General features: G+C 39.9%; 1 protein-coding gene across 1 annotated transcript in view; it reads right to left on the reverse strand.

Annotated features, from left to right (window-relative positions):
- RRP15 (ribosomal RNA processing 15 homolog) overlaps positions 1 to 20,280 on the reverse strand; it is a 44,289-nt gene extending 24,009 nt beyond the window's left edge. The window contains exons 1-4 of the mRNA XM_061625182.1: positions 20,058 to 20,280; positions 12,956 to 13,230; positions 4,490 to 4,587; positions 275 to 476 (exon numbers count right to left, since the gene is read on the reverse strand). Of these exons, the coding sequence (XP_061481166.1) occupies positions 275 to 476; positions 4,490 to 4,587; positions 12,956 to 13,230; positions 20,058 to 20,265 (783 nt within the window). The 5' untranslated portion in view covers positions 20,266 to 20,280. The remainder of the gene's footprint in view (positions 1 to 274; positions 477 to 4,489; positions 4,588 to 12,955; positions 13,231 to 20,057) is intronic.
- Between the last annotated feature and the right edge of the window lie 755 nt (positions 20,281 to 21,035).

Here is a 21,035-nt window from a genome sequence, read left to right on the forward strand (position 1 = left end):
AGGAAGTGGTAGGCTCTCCTTCACTGGGGGTATCCAGGTTGGACTGTCATCAGTCAGGAATGTCACAGTTGTAGAATCCTGCACTGAGCAGGAAATTGGACTAGATGATCTCTAAGGTCCCTTCCAACTCTAAAAGCCTATAAATCAGGAGCAACAGCTATGGGATATAGGTTCCAAACCTTTGCCCAACATTGAAACAGTGATCTGACTGGCAATGAAGAAGTTCCATAATTTTTTGAGGCAAAGAAAAAATGCTCCAAGGAGCCAGACCTACCTGTTTGCTTTTTAAGGACTTCCCGGTAGCATTTCCCTCCATTCGTCCCCCTTCCATTCCTCTCAGTACATTGATAAAGTCTCTCTTTGAAACAGACGAGATCAATTTTGTCCGTTTTCTTTCTGAACTCCCTGCTTCTTTCACCTTCTCATCAACATTTCTTTGATGCTTCCCAACAGCATTAAATAACTGAACAACACCCCTGGGAATGAAAGAAATAGTGGCTAGGCATCCATGTTATCACTATCATACCTGTTATGTAGCATTGCTTTGGTAAAATGGTCCCTCAGCTCTAGTGCAACAGACATGTGAGATGAAGCAATGAGGCGAGTCAGGGTTTGAGATGCTATTCAAAGAGTGGGTTTGAGATGCTATTCAAAGCCAAAAGGGATCCAAATTAACCAGAATGCACCTTTTGGAAAGTCAGAACCACAACCCATAATTTGTGAAGGAAGCATGTATACTCCTTCAGCCATCCAGCAGACGTTCAAAGCTCAGTTTTACAAACACTACAGTCTGCAATTAGTGTGCCGCCTCATTAAGGAAAATCTCATTTAGAGATATCAAAATCCCACACTACTTGCATGTCATGAACAGCAGTTATCTTCAGGCTGCTTGTAACCATAATCAATCCCAAAAACCAGCATCACCACACAAAATGATGTGAAGACATTATATGGCCTTATAGAAAAAAGCAAGGATTATTTCTACCACTTGCAGAGAGTCGGTGAAACAGGTTGTTGATACAAATGTTGTGCTATTGAATTTGGTTTGTGTTCCTTTTGGATTGATAGAACTAAGCCTCTTTTCAAGCACTTTTAGTTCAATTTGTCCTATGTCCAATAGCTGTGGGGAATTATTCTCAGTAATTTAAATACCTTTCCGATAATCTATAAAAATGTCTTATTCTTGAAACTATTCACACGGATGCATCGGATTTTCCCCCTTTTATAGTGTCCCTTGGTAAGAGTTCTCAAAATGCAATGGGCCCGATTCATAAACGACATGTTTTTTTTTTTTTTTTCAATAATTTTTATTCAGATTTTCATAAAACATACAAGACAAAATCATAAAACATTCAAAGACAAAAAACAAAATCAAAAATAGTTAAACAAAAAGAAAAAAAGAAAAGAAGAAAAAAAAAATAAAAATAAAAAATAAAGAGTAAAATATTGACTTCCCATTTGTCAAAGATCAAATCAGTTATAAGTCTATAATATATAGCAATCCTGTCTCTTAAGTCATATTATAAAATCACTTTCCTCCAGTAGTTATCTTACTTAATCATCAAATCTCATAAACATTACTTTATTCTTTCCACAAAAAGTCAAAGAGAGGTTTCAATTCTTTAAGAAATATATCTATCAATTTTTTTTTCCAGATAAGCATATCGATTAATCCATCTCATTACTAATTATGATAATCTTATTGTCATAACCATAGTCAAAATAAACATTTCAATTAATCCATCACATCAGAATCTGTTAGGTTCAGTAATTTCAGTAGCCATTGTTCTATTATCTCTATTAGTTCCATTTTCCATCTTCCATCTTCAGTAGTCTTGTTAAGTCCAGTAATTTCAATATCCAATCTTCCATTATCAGTATTCCATAATAATCTTGCTGTCAAAGCCATAGTCATATAATAAGAGTCTGATGGGAATTACCTCTATCCCAAATATTTTCTTGCCATCCATTCTGAATAAGTTGCTGAAATACTGCTGTAAAATCATATCTCTGTTCTTTTTTTCAAAATACACTGGGTCATCTCTTAAAAGTTTTTCCATTGTCACATGGCTGCAGTTAATTCCATAGATTTTCTCTATATTGGGCTCCATCACATCATTCCAGTCCAGAAGATAATCCATGCCATTGATAACTTTATCTCTAGAATCTTCATTAATTTCTTCAGAGATAACATTAAGTTCCAAACAATAGATTTTATTTCTAAAGTCCATAGACTCCAAATCTTGTTCCTGTTCCACGTTTGTTCCAATCTCCGGGATCTCCTCTCTCACAGGGACCCCTATTCCAGTCTCCAGGGTCTCCTCTCTCACAGGGACCCCTATTCCAATCTCCGGGGTCTCCTCTCTCACAGGGACCCCTTCCAGGGTCACCTCTCTCACAGGGACCCTTATATCTTTAATCTCCTGCTTCATTTTACTCAATTCAATTTTCGTTATCTCAATCTCATTCATTATTCTCTGAAACATAGTTATTTCCAGATTCTCAGCCACTTTCTTAATTGCCATTTTAAAAGAAAAATATAGGAAAACCACTTCTTATTTCAGCAACAATTGGGTTAATACTCCAAACTTGGTGACATCACAGTATAAACAGAGCAGACAGCCTTATCTCTCCAATAGTTAAGTAAACAAAATGCAGTTCCCAGGATCGAAGCAATTAATGGCAATCGTCAAGAAACAGATTCGTCAAAATAAAATAGACCAAAAAGAGAGTAGTCTCAAAACAGTATAATATTTTTCAAAATAAAAATCTGGAATAGAAATCCCTCTTCTGTGTGTATCTTTAGAATGCAAATCCAGGACAGCTTTTTGCAACAAAAACAGAGATAAGCTATTAATTAGTGCGTAGCAGAGAGAAGTTACGGCTCCCCAGTGAGATGTCAAAAACCGATCAATCTGGCAAATCTCTTTTAAACAGCAACAATTTAAGTCAAGTAAAAGAAAAATATAGAAAGAAGGGTGCTTGCCTGTTAGTGCGTTCTCTCTTAGAAGATAAGATGAACTTTCGCTTTAACAGATAGAGCTTGCTGTTGAAAATCCGTCCCACCTTCGTCGGCTGGACCTCGTCCCATAAATTAATGAGATCTGGTCGTCCCAACAAAAATAGGCTTTGAGGTTAATCTCTTCGTTTCTCCCTACCCGGGAGAAGTTTAATCAGTCAAAAAAAAAAGAAAAAACTGACTGATATATCTGAATAAGCTTCTTTTGAGGCAGGAGCCCGTCTCAAAAGCAGGCACAGGCTAAGTCACCCTTCCCGGAAGTCATAAACGACATGTTTTCAGTGCATCTTAGAGATCACCTCCTCTACTGTTTCTGTTTTAGGGCCTCCTCATTTCCCCCTATCATCTAGGAACCAGGTGGCCTTCTGTGGCCTCTAGCTGGAGAAAAAACTTAGTAAAAGTTATTGGTCCCATGTTTAGCAATTACTCAAAGAGGTCTGTATGCCTCCGTCACATTCCAGAAAGATCTCAAGGAGAGTTTTTACTATCTCCCTTGGTCTGACAAGAGTAGCTATTAACTGCATCCTCTTGTCTTTAGTCAAGATGACACATGTTATAACTTCCTCCAAGGACGGAAAAGCCTGCTGCTCTCACACTAAGGAACCTGCGCATACTCATGTGCCTTGGCTTTGTAAATAGTCAGCATAAAAAAGGCACTGGCTTAGTGCAAAATGGCTTTTCTGGGCATGGAGTACACACACCACAGGGTGTATGTATAGGTGTATGCCTATGCAAATTCAAGGTATGTGCCTATGCAAATTGCAAGGGTGTGCATGTGCATGTGTGCACATTGGACAAAATTATCAAAGTGTTCCACATGGGACAAAATTATCAAAGTACTAAGGATCAACACACACAAAAATGGTAAAAGTAAAGGAAGTTATTCGGCCAGTCAAACACGAATGCATGTAGTAAACAAACTGGAAATTCTGACACAAAGTCATGGTATATACCAGAAAAGCCAGCCAATGACTTAGTCACCTAAGCAAAGTTCAGAGGTGAGCTTTTACAGCAGCCTCTGTGGACGTAAGGTAAGCCCACTGATATGATCAAGAGAGCATACTCATTATGTGCTAGACTAGAGCCATGTGGTACTATACTATGTTAATGCAAGACAGTTATCTGACCGCTAGAACAGCAAGTTTTGGTGAATGCACTTTAGAGAAATACAAAGAGTGGGAGAAGTGATTGATCTGTATATTTTTAAAGTATGGAATTAACAAAAATGATGAGCTCAGGCCCAGAACTCCTGCTGGGTGAACACTTAACACGTTATAGTCGTGTCCAAATTTTATGCTTTCATAAGACTTCTGAAATCTTTTGTTGAACTTGATACTGTATGAGACAGAACTAGGTATAAATCATTTGACTCCCACGAGTCACTTCTTAAGAGTTCAATTTGATTAGAAGCAGATTACTCAGGCATGCCTTTAGATCTGTTTTCAAAAGCCCAAGCACACATATACTTACCTCGTGGCAATTCTCTGAAGGTTTCTCTCCAGTTCTCTGTCTTTAGTAACATCTGGCTTCACTCTGCACATCATTTCCCACTCCCGCTTTTTATCAAGCTGCATCATAAATATTGTTATGTGAAAGAGCATTAGGCATTTAAAAAATGCAGCATACACATATAGACTATTTCTTAAGAAAACCAAATCAATAAATCATGCAGGACAATGTTAGGTGAGGATGTGGAGAATACACTGACACTTAATGTTACTCCTGTAGGGCCAGCCAACATGCTTACAGGTCAATGGGGTGAGTTTTCACTTAATGGGCTCTCCACTGAATCTTTCCAATTGCATTAACTCCAACAGATCAAGCAGGTTTTCTGAACGTGAATATACAATGTACTTGAAATAAGAATTCCCCTGCCAACCAGAGAACACAGTAGCTTCTGAACTGGACAGTATAGCCTAGGTCCTCACCCAAGCAAGCAATTATTTTGTTCTGACCAAGAATAGAGAAACTAAGCCAAGCAATAATACAGCACCCATTTTTAACAACTTATTTTGGACAAGTTTTTAAAACTTGCCGATCTGGAGTATAGTCTCTTATGAAATGCATTTTAATTAAGATTATAGAACTGAGGTTAAAGGATATACATGACATGAGGGAGACACTATTCCCTTCCCAAGATGGTCTGCAACACCATCTGTTCATCAATTTCCACACAACTTGTTTTCCAAAGAGTCATGGTGGGATATCATAATGATACACTTTGGTTAAGGGTATATAGTACATGAAGAGGATCTAGCAAAGCCCTCTGCTTCATCAAACCAAGGTGTTTTAGCAGACTCTGCTGCCTGCTACTTCTTTTTAGACAACAAGATACAGTAGGGCCCCACTCATATGGCAGGTTAGGTTCCAGACCCCCGCCGAAAAGCAAATCAGCTGTAGCACAGGGGTCTGGAACCTAACCCGCTGATCGTGCCAGAGGAGAAGATCAGCTGTAGAGTGAGGAGCTCCAGCCCCCACTCCAGCTGATCGCCCCACTGGGGCCATATTAGCGGAATGTCGAGAAGCGGGGCACCGAGAAGCGGGGTCCTACTGTGCATGAAAAGCAATCACACATTTCTCATGTTATCTATTTAGGACCCAAGACCATATTATTCTCCAAGTTAAGGACACTGGAAGCCCTCCTGTTTGTAGACTCTCAGGATTGGATTATTGTTCGCTTGGAAATATATCCTGTAGTCATCTAAAATGTCTAGCAACAGTTAACTTATGCTTTTTGTATTGTGAATACCAACTGCTTCTGAAAAAGTATGAAGATCAGTATAAGAACACACTGCATATGTTCCATCTAAGTAACCATATTCTAGAGCATTAATTATAAACGTACCTTTAGTGTGCAGCACCTGTGGAATTCCCTCCCCTTAAATATTAGACAGGCGCCATCACTGTTATCTTTTCAGCGCCTACTGAAGGCTTTCCTCTTTCAAAAAGCCTTTTAAGTTGAGACCGATCCCAGTCTGCATCTGTGTTGGAATTGCTTTTTAATAATCTTTTTTTAAAAATGTTTTTAATCTTAGAAGATGTTTTGATAGCTTTTTTAAAGTAACGTTTGAAGATGTTTTGTTTTAATGTGTTTTAAAGTTTGTTTTTATGATGTTTTAATGTTTTTAGTACTTTTGTTTGCTGCCCTGGACTCCTGCTGGGAAGAAGGGTGGGATATAAATTTAATGACAACAGTAACAATAACAATAATAATAATTCTGGGCTTAAAAGGTGGTATTGTTTAATCTCATAGACATTGCCAGTAATTTGGCTTTTGAAGGTGGCAGTTTCCCCTAAGTACTGGGGATACAATGACTGCATTCACAATGATGTAATCTAAAATTGATAATTGATGGTTTTAATTCAGCACTTACAATTAATTGGTGTATGTCTGAAAGCTGGAAGAAAGCATCAAACAGAAGTTTGCTATGGATTCCCATGAATTGGTTATCAGGGATAGTCCTCTTTAATCACAAGGGGATGAACACAAAAGTATTGCTTTTAAAAAAAAATTATTCTGCTGTACACTGCCCTGATGTTTTGTGATAGGGCGGTATATAAATACTTTTATAAAAAATAATAGACTTCCTTGTTAGCATCTTCCTTGTACTCATGTAGGCCAAATTCTCTTGATCAATACCTGATATTAAAGTCATTGAGATAAGAGTCTCCTCTATGGGGAACGTGCATGCTCTTTACACATTTGGTGCAATTTTTGTCATTTAATTTTGTAGGCCAAACTGTAGATGCCTTTCCTGCTAGGATGGTAGGAATTTCAGTTTTTAGAAAATGCAAGTATTAATGGGCTTACTGTACAAATTCATGACAACCTTATTTTGCTTGAGGAAAAACAGAACATATACCCATCAAGCAAATTGATATAAGAATTCTTGACGGTGCTTCTGCATGTAAATTTGACTGCCGTACAAAAACAGCTGATATAGCTCTTGAGCGGTTGTAAACTTTCTTTGCCACTGGTCTAAATTTCAAAGATGGCATCAACGTATCACGGCCAGATGAATAATTTATAGGTAGGCTCTTCAAGAACAGCATGACTAAGTTTGCTCATAAATAACCATGCTTGGAGAGCAGTCATATTGACTAAATTCTGCCTTATATTCAGGTCTCACTCTAGGAACAGAATATTTTGAGAGCAACGAAGCAACCACAATAATCTGTTAATATATGTTACTATTGGAACAAGACACTTAAGTATATATTGGAGCTTCCATCCGCCAACTTATAGGGAGTCCTGAACAATCTAAGACTGGAAATTATTCCAACAGTACGAGACACTGGAAGCGAAGGAACTTCTAGATATGCTAATACTCCTGGCCTTAACATGGAGATTAACACATATTATAGCTATGCTTAGTTACTGTTAAGACATTTTTTCTAGAGGTTATATTTAAGATGCTTCCTTCCAAGTATTTCTGCTATCTTTACTATGGTCTTGACTCCCAATGCCTGTTTTGAAATCTACCTGCTTCACTGACAGAGGTGGAAGTGGAAACATTTTACAAAATATTTTTAAAGCTCATCTGATCATTTGGCAGGCTCTTTCAACCTATCATTTGTGTGACTGCGCTCTGGACAAATGAAATCGATTTTTCAGAAATAAAAGGGTTACCACAATTGTTAAGTAGAGTATGGTAGCCATCAAACTTCTTTATACAGCACAAACTTCTTCATACACAACAATTGTACCAGCTTGATAAAATTACAGTGCTATACATTTTGCTTAATGTGAACCAATTCTTCTCCACTAATTATATAATGTTAAAATCAGAGTTTTTGCTCCACATGGGGGAGCAAGCAGCTTCTGTGCCAACAGGTAGATGTCTCAGCCATAGTTCGAAAGCAAAGACCCATTTGAAGGAGTGAACTGCCATGTTGGTTAGAATATTGGAGACATTTTCCACTTTATTTTAACAATATTAAACCAAGTCACTTTACTGATCAATGTTAAGACTGGGACTGGGATTTATTATATTTTGAGATAGCTCAGTGTTTGGTGAGGAAAAGGAACAGGCTGCACTGTGTAAAAATTCCTTTATTTAGACATTAAAACCATACTTAAATCATGTTTCTGACCTTATCAACAGTAAATTACATATTATATATGTACAGTGTATGTATGTATGTATGTATATATCTTTTTTCAGCTACTTTAACAAAACAGATTTCCATTCTTCTTAAAACATTTGAATAGCAAGTTAACATTTTTTGAGCCCTCTTAACACTAAGTCTGCATTACCCACAGCTATGAAGTTATAGAAAACTCTTATCTTTATAATCCCAGGCAGAGTGCTATGAATTCAAGTGTTTATGACCATGCTCTGGCCTCTGATCAAACCCTACTTTAGTTTTCCATCAGCATGGAATCAATAAAAGGCAAGCTGTTTTAAGTTTATCTCATGGTGAACAAATCAGTTTATAGACTAACAGCACACCACCAATTTGTGGTACCCCACATATTTATCTGATAAAACCAAATTCAGAAGCAAACAGCAACTGAATCGACTCTATATTACAGCCTTATATTTTCAGGCCTCATCTGAACATATCAAGAGTAGGCATGCAGCCAACATGATCTGGTAACACAGTGCTATTAAAATAAAGGCATTTAAATACACATTTAGAGCTTCATTAGATTCATTCAGAGTAAGAGCGGTTGAAACCAAAGTATGCTGACTTACTTGGGTAGTGGATCACACCCTAGAAATCATTTCAGTTTATAGCAGCATTGTGCATTCATTAGAAGATGTGCAATAATGGATAGTAAATTTTTAGTCCACCCTACCCCGGATGATCCGAACATTATCATTAACAAGATGAGAAACTGAAATGCCTTACTGACCAGGTGTATCAGTAGTGGCCGCAGGAAGTGAGTCTTGTGAACTCCCTGAAAAACACTGCTTCCTAAAACTTTACACATTAACACAAGGGTCAATCATAAGGCCCAAGGGTTCAACAATATAGGCTACCACATACTACCCAAATTATTCACTCATTTACAGGGAGAGGAAACTAGTGTACTTCCAAGGATAAACCACTAAAATCACCCAGAGCTGCTACCATGTACCCCACTGGCAATCAGTGAGCTCTGAATGATTTTTTTCCTGCAGTTAGAGATACAAGGCCAAAGTAATTTCTTTTGACTGTCATATTCATTCTACAAAAATAACTTGCGAGAACTAGTCTCACTTTCTCCAGTGTTAATATCAAATTAAGTGGAATCAATAGAATCATAGAATTGTAGAGTTGGAAGGGGCCTATAAGGCCATCAAGTCCAACCCCCTGCTCAATGCAGAAAAGTATACCTGACAGGGGGCTATCCAGCTGCCTCTTCAATGCCTTCAGTGTCGGAGAGCCCACCACCTCTCTAGGTCATTGGTTCCATTGCAGTACTGCTCTGTTATGAAGTGTTTCCTGATGTTCAGTTGAAATCTGGCTTCCTGCAACTTGAGCCCATTGTTCCCGTGTCCTGCATTCTGGGATGGTCGAGAAGAGATTCTGGCTCTCCTCTGTGCAGCAACCTTTCAAGTACTTGAAGAGTGCTATCATATCTCCCCTCAGTCTTCTCTTCTCAAGGCTAAACATGTCCAGTTCTTTCAGTCTCTCCTCACAGGACTTTGCTTCCAGTCCCGATCATCCTTGTTGCCCTCCTCTGAACCTGCTACAGTTTGTCTGCATTCTTCTTAAAGTGTGATGTCCAGAACTGGACACAGTACTCGAGGCTTAACCAAGGGGAACCAATACATCATGCGATTTGGAAACTATAATTCTGTTAACGCAGCCTAAACCAGCATTTGCCTTTTTTTGCTGCCACATCACACTGTTCGCTCATATTCAGCTTGTGATCAACAACAATCCCAAGAGCCTTCTCACATGTAGTATTGCTGAGCCAAGTATCCCTCATCTTATAACTGTGCATTTGGTTTCTTTTTCCTAGGTACAGAACTTTGCACTTATACCTGTTAAATTTCATTCTGTTCTTTTCAGCCCAATGCTCCAGCCTATCAAGATCTCCTTGCATTTTATTTCTGTCTTCCAGGGTATTAGCTATCCCCCCCCCAAGTTTGTATCATCTGCAAATTTGATAAACGTTCCCTGCACCTCCACATCCAAGTCATTAATAAAAATGTTGAAGAGCATGGGGCCCAGGACTGTGCCCTGTGGTACCCCACTCATTACTTCCGCTCAGTTTGAGAAGGAGCCATTGATAAGCACTCTTTGAGTACGATTCTGGAGCCAACTGTGGATCCACCTGAAAGTTGTTCCATCCAGCCCACATTTAGCTAGCTTGCTAATCAGAATATCATGGGGCACTTTGTCAAAAGCTTTGCGGAAGTTGAGATGTATTATGTCCACAGCTTTCCTCCAGTCTACCAGGCAGTTTACCTGATCAAAAAATGAGTTAAGATTAGCCTGGCAGGATTTGTTCTTGATAAATCCATGTTGGCTCCTAGTAATCACTGCATTATTTTCAAGGTGCTTACAGACCGACTGCTTTATAATCTGCTTCAGAATTTTTCCAGGAATTGATGTCAGGCTGATTGGTCTGTAGTTCCCAGGTTCCTCCCTTTTGCCCTTTTTGAAGGTAGGGACAACATTAGTCCTCCAGTCATCCAGCACTTCACCCATCCTCCATAATTTCACAAAGATAATAGACGGTGCTTCCGAGAGTTCTTCAGCCAGTTCCATTAGTATTCTAAGCTGCAGTTCATTGGGCCCTGCAGATCTGAATTCATTCAAAATGATTAGGTATTATTTGACCATTTGTCTATCAACCTCAAGCTGCAATCCTGCCCCTTCTACTTCATGTTTCCCGAGGGGGGGGTAATAGACCCTCTTTTGGGAGAAGACTGAGCCAAAGTAGGAATTGAGGACTTCTGCCTTTGTCAACTGTTATCATTTTGCCATCCTCACTGAGTAGTTGGGCCATCATTTCTTTTCTCTGTCTTTTACTATGGATGCACCTGAAGAAAGCTTTTTTGTTGCTTTCAGCATCCCTTGCTAACCTCAGCTCATTCTCAGCTTTAGCCTTCCTGACTCCATCCCTGCAATTCCTGCCTGTGCTCTTCCTTTGTGGCCTGGCTCTCCTTCCACTTCCTGTATGTGTCCTTTTTTGTTTTCAGGTCATCTCTAAGCTTCTATGAAGTCACACTGGCTTCCTCTGCTTCTTCCCCCTTTTCTCCATGATGGAATTTTTTGGCATTGTGCCTTTAGAATTTCCTCTTTTAGAAACTCCCACCCATCTTGGATCCATTTTCCCATTAGGGTCACTTGGCACGGAACCTTACTTATCATTGTTCTGAGTTTATTAAAATTGGCTTTCCTGAAGTACAGCGTACACGTATGGCTACTCTCAGCTTTTGCTTTCTTTAGAATCAAGAACTCAAAAATAGCATGGTCACTTTCTCCCATAGTTCCCATAACTGCCCCTTCATCCACAAAGTCATATCTACTGATTAGAATCAAGTCAAGGAGCTGATCTTCTAGTTGCTTCCTCCACTTTCTGTAGGAGAAAGTTATCTCCCACACAAGTCAGGAATTTCTTGGAGGGGCTGTGTTTAGCAGGATTTGTCTCTCAACAGATATTGGGGTAATTGAAGTCTCCCATTACTACTACATCATGCCTCCTCAAAACATTGGCAATTTGCTTTGCAAAAGTTTCTGTTCTTTCTGAACAAGTTATATCCTTCAATTGCTGTATTCCAGACATGGTAGTCATCCCTCCAAGTTCCAGTTACACCTATTAAGTTTTATTTACTCTCCTGTATTAAAAGTTAAAGTTTGTCCTGTTTGTTTCTCATACTCTGGGCATTAGTATGCAGACATTGAAGACCATGTGATTTGCAGCCTGACTTCCTTTGTGTATTTTTATGAAGACTATTACTGGGCCCCATTAGACCTGCTCTCTCAATTCCTCTTATTGTGCACAAGCCTTTGTTAATCGTTACTGCCAAGTTTACGTCTCCCTCCCCCTCAAGATTCAGTTTAAAGCTCTCCTTATGAAGCTCTCCAGGCTGTTGCCAAACACATTATTTCCAGTCCCTGTAAGGTGCAATCCATCACTTGCCAGCAGCCCATCTTCCAGGAAGCGTAGCCCGTGGTCCCAGAATTCAAATCTCTCGCGTCAGTACCACCTTTGTAGCCAGTCATTCACCCTGAGTATTTTTCTTTCTCTTTCTACTCCTCTTCTAAGTACTGGAAAGGTGGATGGGAAACTATCTGGGTCCCAAAGTCCTCGAGTTTTCTTCCCAGAGCTTCAAAGTCTGATGTGATTTCTTCATAGCTCTGCTTGGCAGTATTATTCATTCCCAAATGGATGAGAAGAAAGGGATACCTGTCAGTGGGCTTTATGAATGATGGCAATCCTTCCATCCCATCTCTAATTTGACCTCCAGGGAGAGAGCATACCTGTTGAGTCCATGGATCTTCTCGGCATACCTGGGTTTCAATCTGTCAGTCGAGGCCCCTCTCTTTTTCTTCCAACAGCACCACTAGCTTGCATGTGTCTGGTATGTTGTTCTCAGGCAAGAAAACAAATGGAATTATGGGGGTGACCCTGTGACAGCTGCTAGGTAGCAAGTGTGCTTCTCCAGTGAGCTTCAAACTTCTGCACAAAGAGAACTTTGCATATGATTTGGTTTCTAGTGTTACCATTGGAACACATAAGTGATCCCTGCCATGACAAATCAACACATGTGCATAGAACAGAAGCTTGATAGCAACCCAGAGGTGGGTCTCAAACTGACCTCTCATAAATCACTGCTCCAAAAGGTCACTGATCAGGCTGCTGAGAATAACTGTGGAATAAATACTAAAAATGGGACTGGATGCCTTTGGCATATCTCATCCCCCCCCCCTGTACAGTACAGATGGTGTTGGGGCAGCACAGCAGTCATAATATTGTATCTGCTTCCTTACCTGCCGCCTCTTTTCCAGCCTCTCTTGCTTCTCCTTCTCTCGTTCCATATCCCGCTCTTTGTTTTTAACCAATATGGTGGGCTTACTCTTGGGAACTTTTTTATTGAGCACTTTTGCCATGGCATCAGCCCAGCCAGCATTTGCTGCATCTCTGGACTCTGCTGCATCTTTGGCTTTTGTGTCCAGGGTCTGAGGCTCATCCTCATCATCGCCATCCAGCTCTTCACCTCCAGAAGAGAAGCTGTCCTCTGGAATGCCTGAGCTCCACTCAGAGCCTAAAAGAAGAGAAAACAGAGTGGACAAAATGAAAAGGTTGGGCGGTATTCAACATTCCTGTTCCATTAATGCAAGATCCTTCCATATGTGGAACAGAACTTTCCTCTCCGCAGCAGCTCCCCACATGCCCCTAAAATCAGCTCCAGAGGGTTGGGGGACCTCTGGGGACAGATTGTAGAGAGGTATGGGGGGCAGAGTAGAGAGGAAGAGGAAGTTCCACTGCATTTGCAGAGTTTCGCTCACAAAGCTTTGCTACAACCCTTTATATTTAACACAGATTGGCCTTTTTTTAAAAAAAAAAATTGTAAATACCATGTTTCTCTTAAAGAATAACAATACTAATGTTAAATAATCTAAATATAAATATGTTAAGACTACAGTTCCTCTCTAAACACAATCAATGTCTTCATTGTGCTAAATGGTTTTCTTTGCACATGAAGAACTAACATACAATTTAAACCAACACCTACTAAAAATAAAGTATTCTACTTTGCCCAGTAACTAACCAGAACTTGCTTCAATCTGTCAGTCATAGGTGGTTTTTTTCCCCCTATAGAATCCTGTGCTCATGCTTCACTTGCCTTGTATTGGCTGAAGTTGTCTTGTATGAATGATTCATGCCTGCCAAAGAAATGTTTTCTAGAACAACTGCAAACTCCAACCCAAAGCTGCTGGGTAAATTCTGTTAAATCTACTCTGTCTGCTTATGGGATTAGCACAGAAGTTCTGTTCGAGTTAAAAAGCTGTTCAAAGACAGAATTTATCTTTATACTAAACAGTGGGACCTTTTTTCAGTTACCCAAATGTCATACTCTATCTGGTACCCACTATATAAAACAACATTTGGCATGGAGCACTACTTTACATTTCTAACAGCGACACCCTTGAGAAAATCATTCACAGCTTTACGATTTCAGACTATGCCCTCTGCTTTTCTGGATGGGAGGTTTTCTAACATTTCGACCCAACAAAGATTTTGTATCTGTCAATCTGGTGAAGTTGAGGACATTATACATTATCTACTAAGATGCCCCCTATGTAAGTCCCAAAGATTAAAATTTCTTTCCTGCATCCTTCGCTCCTTGTCAAATAGACCCCCCCCCAGGAGCAGATATGCGTCCTGTTAGCAGGCAATGACATATTTATAACCACTCAGGTGGCAACATTTGCTCAAGCTGCAGGAAAAGTAAGAGTTAGTTACCTAAAACACCTTGTGGGGATGAGTGAGATGTGCCCCAGCCCTATTCTGGCCATAGTATCTATACACTAAGACATGGGGTGGGATAGGGTATTTCTCTCTCACGAGAGGAAACTTATTTGAACTGTACCATTGCTCTTCCACTCTATGATGTCGAACTGTGTTTTATTGTAATATGTTTTTTTTTAATACGTATTTTATATCTTCTGTTTATATCTGTTTAACTGTGGTAGCCTATGGCTCTGAAGAATAAAGACTTCATTCATTCATTCATTCATTCATTATTTTGTTTTCAGGAGGGTGGGACTGGGCCAAAGCAGAGTGAAACAGAACAGAGCAACACTGAAAATAAAAAGACAAGACAATGTTTTGCAGTGCTCAGGTTCCGATATTCCTATACTTAGCTTCGCAACCTGTCATGGCTGCAGATCATAAGAAAGACCCTATATGGCAGGCGTAGGGAATCTTTTTCAGCCCAAGGGCCACATTCCCTTCTGGGCAACGTTCTGAGGGCCATATGCCAGAGGCAACAGCAAGCAGAGCAATTATTATAAATTTCACTTTTGCACAGAAGGCTAATGTCTACATGCACTCACATATCCCTCTCCATCCTCCGTCCAGGGGAGCAAGAGACATGATCAGAGTTCAAGGCCACATTCCAGCCAGGCAAAAATGCTTGGGTTCGAAGCAGGACTACTGAGTCCCTAGAGCCAGATAAAGAGACCAGGAAGGCTACATTCAGCTCTAAGGTTCCCCAGCCTGCTATATGGAAATATTTTAAAGACATTCCTTCTTCAGGTAGGAAAGTAAAGCATGTATACTGTTCAACAAAGAGATGCAAGGCCTGATTGTACAAAAGAAATAAGAAGTTATGGTAACATGGTGTATTCAAATTTGCACCATTTTTTAGAAAATCTATAAAGAACAATCAATTGAAAACTTGATTTAAATCGATATAAACTGGCCCTTTTTCTTGCTGCTTTAAATCATGATTTAAATTGCCTTAATTTAAATCAATCCACCCTGAGAGAAATTATGTCCAGTTCCTTGCTACTTGTACCATATCTTTAACCAAGGGAAAAAAATTGTCCCAAGTTATTGGAATTCAAAGGACTAGTCACCATTTCCAGCTGTAACTAGTCTCTCCAAAACCATATGCAGCAAGCCAAAGCATCAATTCAAAGAAAATATGAGGATCCACATCATGCAAAAATTCCAACTCATGATTTCAGAAGTCACGGCAGAAGAACAAATCCCAGTAATTTGTTATCAAATTAATGGTCTTTGGGGTAATAGTACATTTGAGCCTGAAAAAAGCTTTTCTAGGCTTTTTTAAAAAGAGATTAAAATTACAACACTGACATCTAGTGTTGAAATCCCAAAAGCAAGATAGGTTAAAATGATCAGCATATGACACAATTCAATTCAGTGCAATACACGCCAAGTGGACCACTGATTTCATTTGGTAAATTTAGTTATGACTTTCAGTGGTGTTTTCTCTACACAGAGAGGATAATCTGAGGCCTCACTCTGCTGCAATTATCCATCCTTTCTATTCAGACACCTCTTAAAAGAAATAAAGCTAAGGCGACTACACCCGTTAATAGGATCATGCTGTAAGAATTTACAGTTAATGGCAGATAAGGGGAAAATCTATCCAGCAGCCCTAAGGCGAGGAAGAGGGAAGATGCCAAGGACACTTTCTCTAATTGCTGTTCCCACCCAATGGAGTTTCAGGAAGCACCAGAGGTAAGCAGGTTGGGAAGGCAGTCAGTTCTGGTTTTTTTATAGGATCAGGTAGGTGGTAACAGCAACACAGCCTAGTACCATGGTCATTACTAGACTTAGCTAACATCATTTCAGTAAATTAAAACAGTCTTAATCAGTTCCAAATCTCATGCAAACCTTAGTCCCTTGACAACAAAAAAGGGACAAACAAGAGGAAGTACTTCTTCACACAGTTCATAGTTAAACTATAGAATTTGCTCCCAAGGTATAGTGAGAGCCACCAACTTGGACAGCTTTAAAAATGGGATTAGACAAATCTGCAGAGGATAAGGCTATCAATGTTCTACCTCTGCTGTTGGAGGCATCCAGTTGGTTGGCCACTTTGAGAAAAGGATGTTGGACTAGATCAGCCTTTGGTCCAATCCTGCAGGATTCTTCTCATGTTTTTATGGTGTCAGGTTCTATGCATTAGTGACCACAATATGAAAGTTCTTTAGTCAACTCCTCTCTACCATATACTACATTCAGATCCAATAGACAAATCTTTAAAACAGCATTTGCTAGTACCAGATCCTTGCTAAATCATTACAGAAATGAGTGTCTTGTTTTCACAGGATACAGCTGCATATAGGGTTTCTAGAAAACAGAAAACTATTCCATATGAAAATTCCTAGCTCCTGGTAGGTATTTCTACAAACTGGAATCAAGCTTGAGGCAAGCTAATTTCACCTGGACACATATGCATGTGTGTGCGTACATTTTGACTGCCTCAGTTAAGAAGCCTACTACTTGCTTCAGAGGGAAATTCTGATGTGAAGTCAGATTATATGTGTAAGAAAGAAAGCAGAAAAAAACAAGGAACAGATTTCCCTCTTCTTTCTCTGCTGTCTCCCCACATCATATTTTAGATCAGTGGTTCCCACACTTTCCCCCCTCAGACCACTTGAAAACTGTTGCGGGTCTTGGCGGACTACTTAAGCATTTGTCTGCCTGATTAACAATTGTAATGCACTGTGCTAGATGCTGAAGGCATGCCATGGATCGCCTGAAGGAAACTCTCAGACCACACTTTGGGAACCTCTGTTTTATACTGTAAGCCCCTTGGAAATAGGAATGGTCATCTTGTACTTGTAGAGTGCCATACACATTGATGGCACTATACAAACGATGGGCGGTAGGGTGGGGATGGAGACATATACCTGTCCCCACTCCCACCCCCCAAAAACCTGGCCTGGAGATGTACTACAGATAACAATTTCAGTCTGTCAAATTTATTTTATTTTATTATTTATTAGTCGCCCATCTGGCTGGACACGCAGCCACTCTGACAGACATCACAACAGACACAAAGAGAAAATGGCAAAGGCCATTTTCTGATCAGTTTCTGGATACCAACAGCACACGCAAGATTTTGAGTCCAGGTGAGGTGTTTCACCTATTCTGTATGTTCTGTTTTTGGAGAATAAAGCACATATCAGTGTCATGATCTTTTCTTGTCAATGAGCAGGGAACAACCACCTTCTTAATTCCCCAGGAAGAAGACTGCTAAAATTCAAATTCTGTGGACCAACACCAATCTGCTCAAAACTAGACATGCAAAACACTGCTTAGCATCTGGTTCTATTGACAGCTCCCACCCATCTCACTCAAACACAGAACCCTACCAGTAGAGATCACAGTAACCCTTGACAGCAGTCAATCTACTTTCAGGCCAGAGTCCGCTGACTAGCAATTAGATAACTACTAGAACCACACATTTTGCTTTTTAAGATGTTTTGTTTTAGTATGTTTTAAAATATGTTTTGTTTTGATATGTTTAAAGTCTTTTGTTTTTAAGACATTTTAAAGTGCTTTGAGTGTTTTTGTCTGTCGCCCTGGGCTCCTTCTGGGAGGAAGAGAGGGGATATAAATTTAATAAATAAATAAATCCATATTTGACATTCAAGCGGGTGGAGCCATTTTGCCAGTTCAAAAACATTAAATGACTTTCATGTTGGTAAAGGGGCATGACACAATTCTGAATTATATGCCCACATGAATGTATAAAGATTTGCATTAAAAACAAGGGTAGCTATGTTGGTCCATAAGAAAACAAAATCCAGAGTTTGGTCATATTTTTATTAGGTCCAACACAGAAATGTAGCACATTTTTACTTCTAATAAAAGTATTACCCAACTGTGGCCTTTAAAAATTAGCATATTTTCCTCACTGCAGCCGAGTACCACATTTAAGTGCCTAATTTCCTCCCTAGTTGCAGTTCAGTACTGGCAAATCAGTTCTTGGCTCAATTAATAAATTTACAGCAGGATGCCAGTTTATTAGCAGCCAAAAAACATGCCCTGAACCAAGATAAAATTAACTTCCGAATTTCATCCTTATTTCCAGACTGTAATACATACTTTCAAGCACCTTGATCCCAATTATTCCCAGCCTAGAGGTTTTTCATATCAATATTGGACAGACTGGAATTTGGCAAGCATCTGAAGTTCAGGTGTCACCACTTAAGCTGATGTCAGTCTCAGCTGTAAATTAATGAAGTATTGGTACAAAAAGTGTGTTCAAGATTACAGCTATATAAGAACATAAGTACTGCCCTGCTGGATCAGGGCGAAGGTCCACCTAGTCCAGAATTCTTTTCTCTCAGTGGCCACCTACCTATATATAGGAAAGACCATAAGAACAGCCTGCTAGATAAGGCCAGTGGCCTATCTAGTCCAGCATTCTGTTCTCACAGTGGCCAACCAGATGCCTATGGAAAGTCCACCAGTAGGACCTGAGTGTAACAGCATTCTCTCCTCCTGTGGTTTCCGGCAACTAGTATTCAGAACTGGTATAAGGTAACTGTCAACACAACAAAACTGCATGTCTGACAGCATGATCCTATATGCCCTTTCAGAATTAAATCCCATTGTGTTCCATGGATACAGGATTGCAGAATAAAATTAATAGGATGTCAAAGACCTTTACTTACAGGATCAGTACAAGTAGCAATCAACACAAAACATATCTCCATATGTGGCACTCTTACACCACCTTCCACATAAAAACTTTGTAATGTGTAGAAACAATCCTGAACTAGAAAATAAGTTCTTAACAAGAACTTAACCTCTTTGACACTGGCTACTGTGGCAGTATTTGGCCAAGATATATGCCAGTATCACACTGGGTGATCTTCTATTTGTAACCAGCTTTACTTTTTATAGCAGACACTTGACTGCTGCTCTATTTTGCAGAATAACAAGTTTCTGAAATATAAAGACTTACGTCACACACAAGAAATAACGGTCCAACTAATTTGAAGGATTAAAATGAGCCAAGACCATGACCTTATACTCTGTCTCCTACAGCAATTCCCTTTCCCGCAGAATGAGGATATGGCCCAGAACAATAAAGCTTCATCATTAAGGAAATCATTGTTTCCTTCTATTTAGAGAAAGGAACTCTACTACTCCTTCTCTCCCTTCCACTGCTCACATCGTGGTTGGTGCTGCCTCATCAGTTCTGCTGAGAGAGATGGGGAGGAGGGTATATAAAGAGGAGGGAGGAAAAACAGGTAGCAATCTCATCTTCCACAAAAGATCCAAGAAAAGGAAATGACGATCAGGATACAGGCTTGTTGGAAAGTAGACAGCGTTAGGGGTAGGCACAGAAATCAACAAAAAGATGACAGAAAGCAGAGAAGAAAACCGAAATGAACGACGTAGAAATCAGGAACGGAAGAGGTACAGGCGTAGAAATAATCAGGAGAACTGGAAATAAGGCACAGAGGAGGAACGCTTCGTCGGCTCACAGAAGAGACTGTCTGCGTCGCTGCCCAAGCGCCACGTTACTATTTCCACTAACACCTAACTTCACCCGGATTTCCCTCCCAGCGTGTACAGGAATCTCGGGCCCATTACCGCTATCGCCCTCCTCCACTTCAGCTCCGGTGGCTTCTGCCTCTCCACGTGAGCCTACCGCGGCAGCGGCCATCTTGCTCGATGTGTATCCTCCTTCTAAGCGATCCGGATGAACCGCGCAACTGCAACCAACGTTCCGGGAGAGACACAGGAAGTACATGGAACATTTTACCTCCCCACGGTCTGTGGACGAAGGAAAGACGTACATCGGTTTGTCTTAAGGAGATGCGAACACATACACGGGAAAAAAATAGCACGGACACATCTCCGGATTCCATTTAGACGCACCGGGCAATCACTACGGAAACATAAGCAGAAACACAAACGCTTTATTATATCTGTAAGAATATAGAGCGGGTTACCCCATTCAAATAATTGAGTGTTAGAACAAATTAAACCAGAACTCTCACTAGAAACTAAAATGATGAAACTAAGGTTATCATGCTTTTGGACACATAATGAAAAGACATGATTCACTAGAAAAGACAATAATGCTGGGGAAAACAGAAGGGGGTAGAGAGAGAGTAAAACCGAACAAGAGGTGGATTGATTCCATAAAGGAAGCTACAGATCTGAACTTACAAGATCTGAACAGGGTGGCTCATGACAGATGCTCTTTGAGGCCCTGCATATGTCGGCATAAAAATAAGAAAAAGGAAGTGAGGGTTCTTCTCAGCACTTCCCCACCTCTATATTTGCGTGAGGTTTTGCAAAGGCTTAATACAGAGATAGAGACCATGTAGCCAGTGACGTCACTAGGGTTGGTGTCACCTGGTGCGGTAACTCATGGTGTCACCCCCATGGACCTCCTCCCGTATCAGACCATACAGAATCCTTAGTAATGTTTTTTGTACTAATGTTACTCGTAAATTGTAATTCCCATATATCACTGTAATGGCAATAGTAGTGACATAAACAACTAGCAAAATTAAAATTACACCTTTAAATTGCAATATCATACGCACAGCTCAAATTCTT

Source organism: Rhineura floridana, chromosome 4, assembly GCF_030035675.1.
Source record: "Rhineura floridana isolate rRhiFlo1 chromosome 4, rRhiFlo1.hap2, whole genome shotgun sequence".
Lineage (NCBI taxonomy): Eukaryota > Metazoa > Chordata > Lepidosauria > Squamata > Rhineuridae > Rhineura > Rhineura floridana.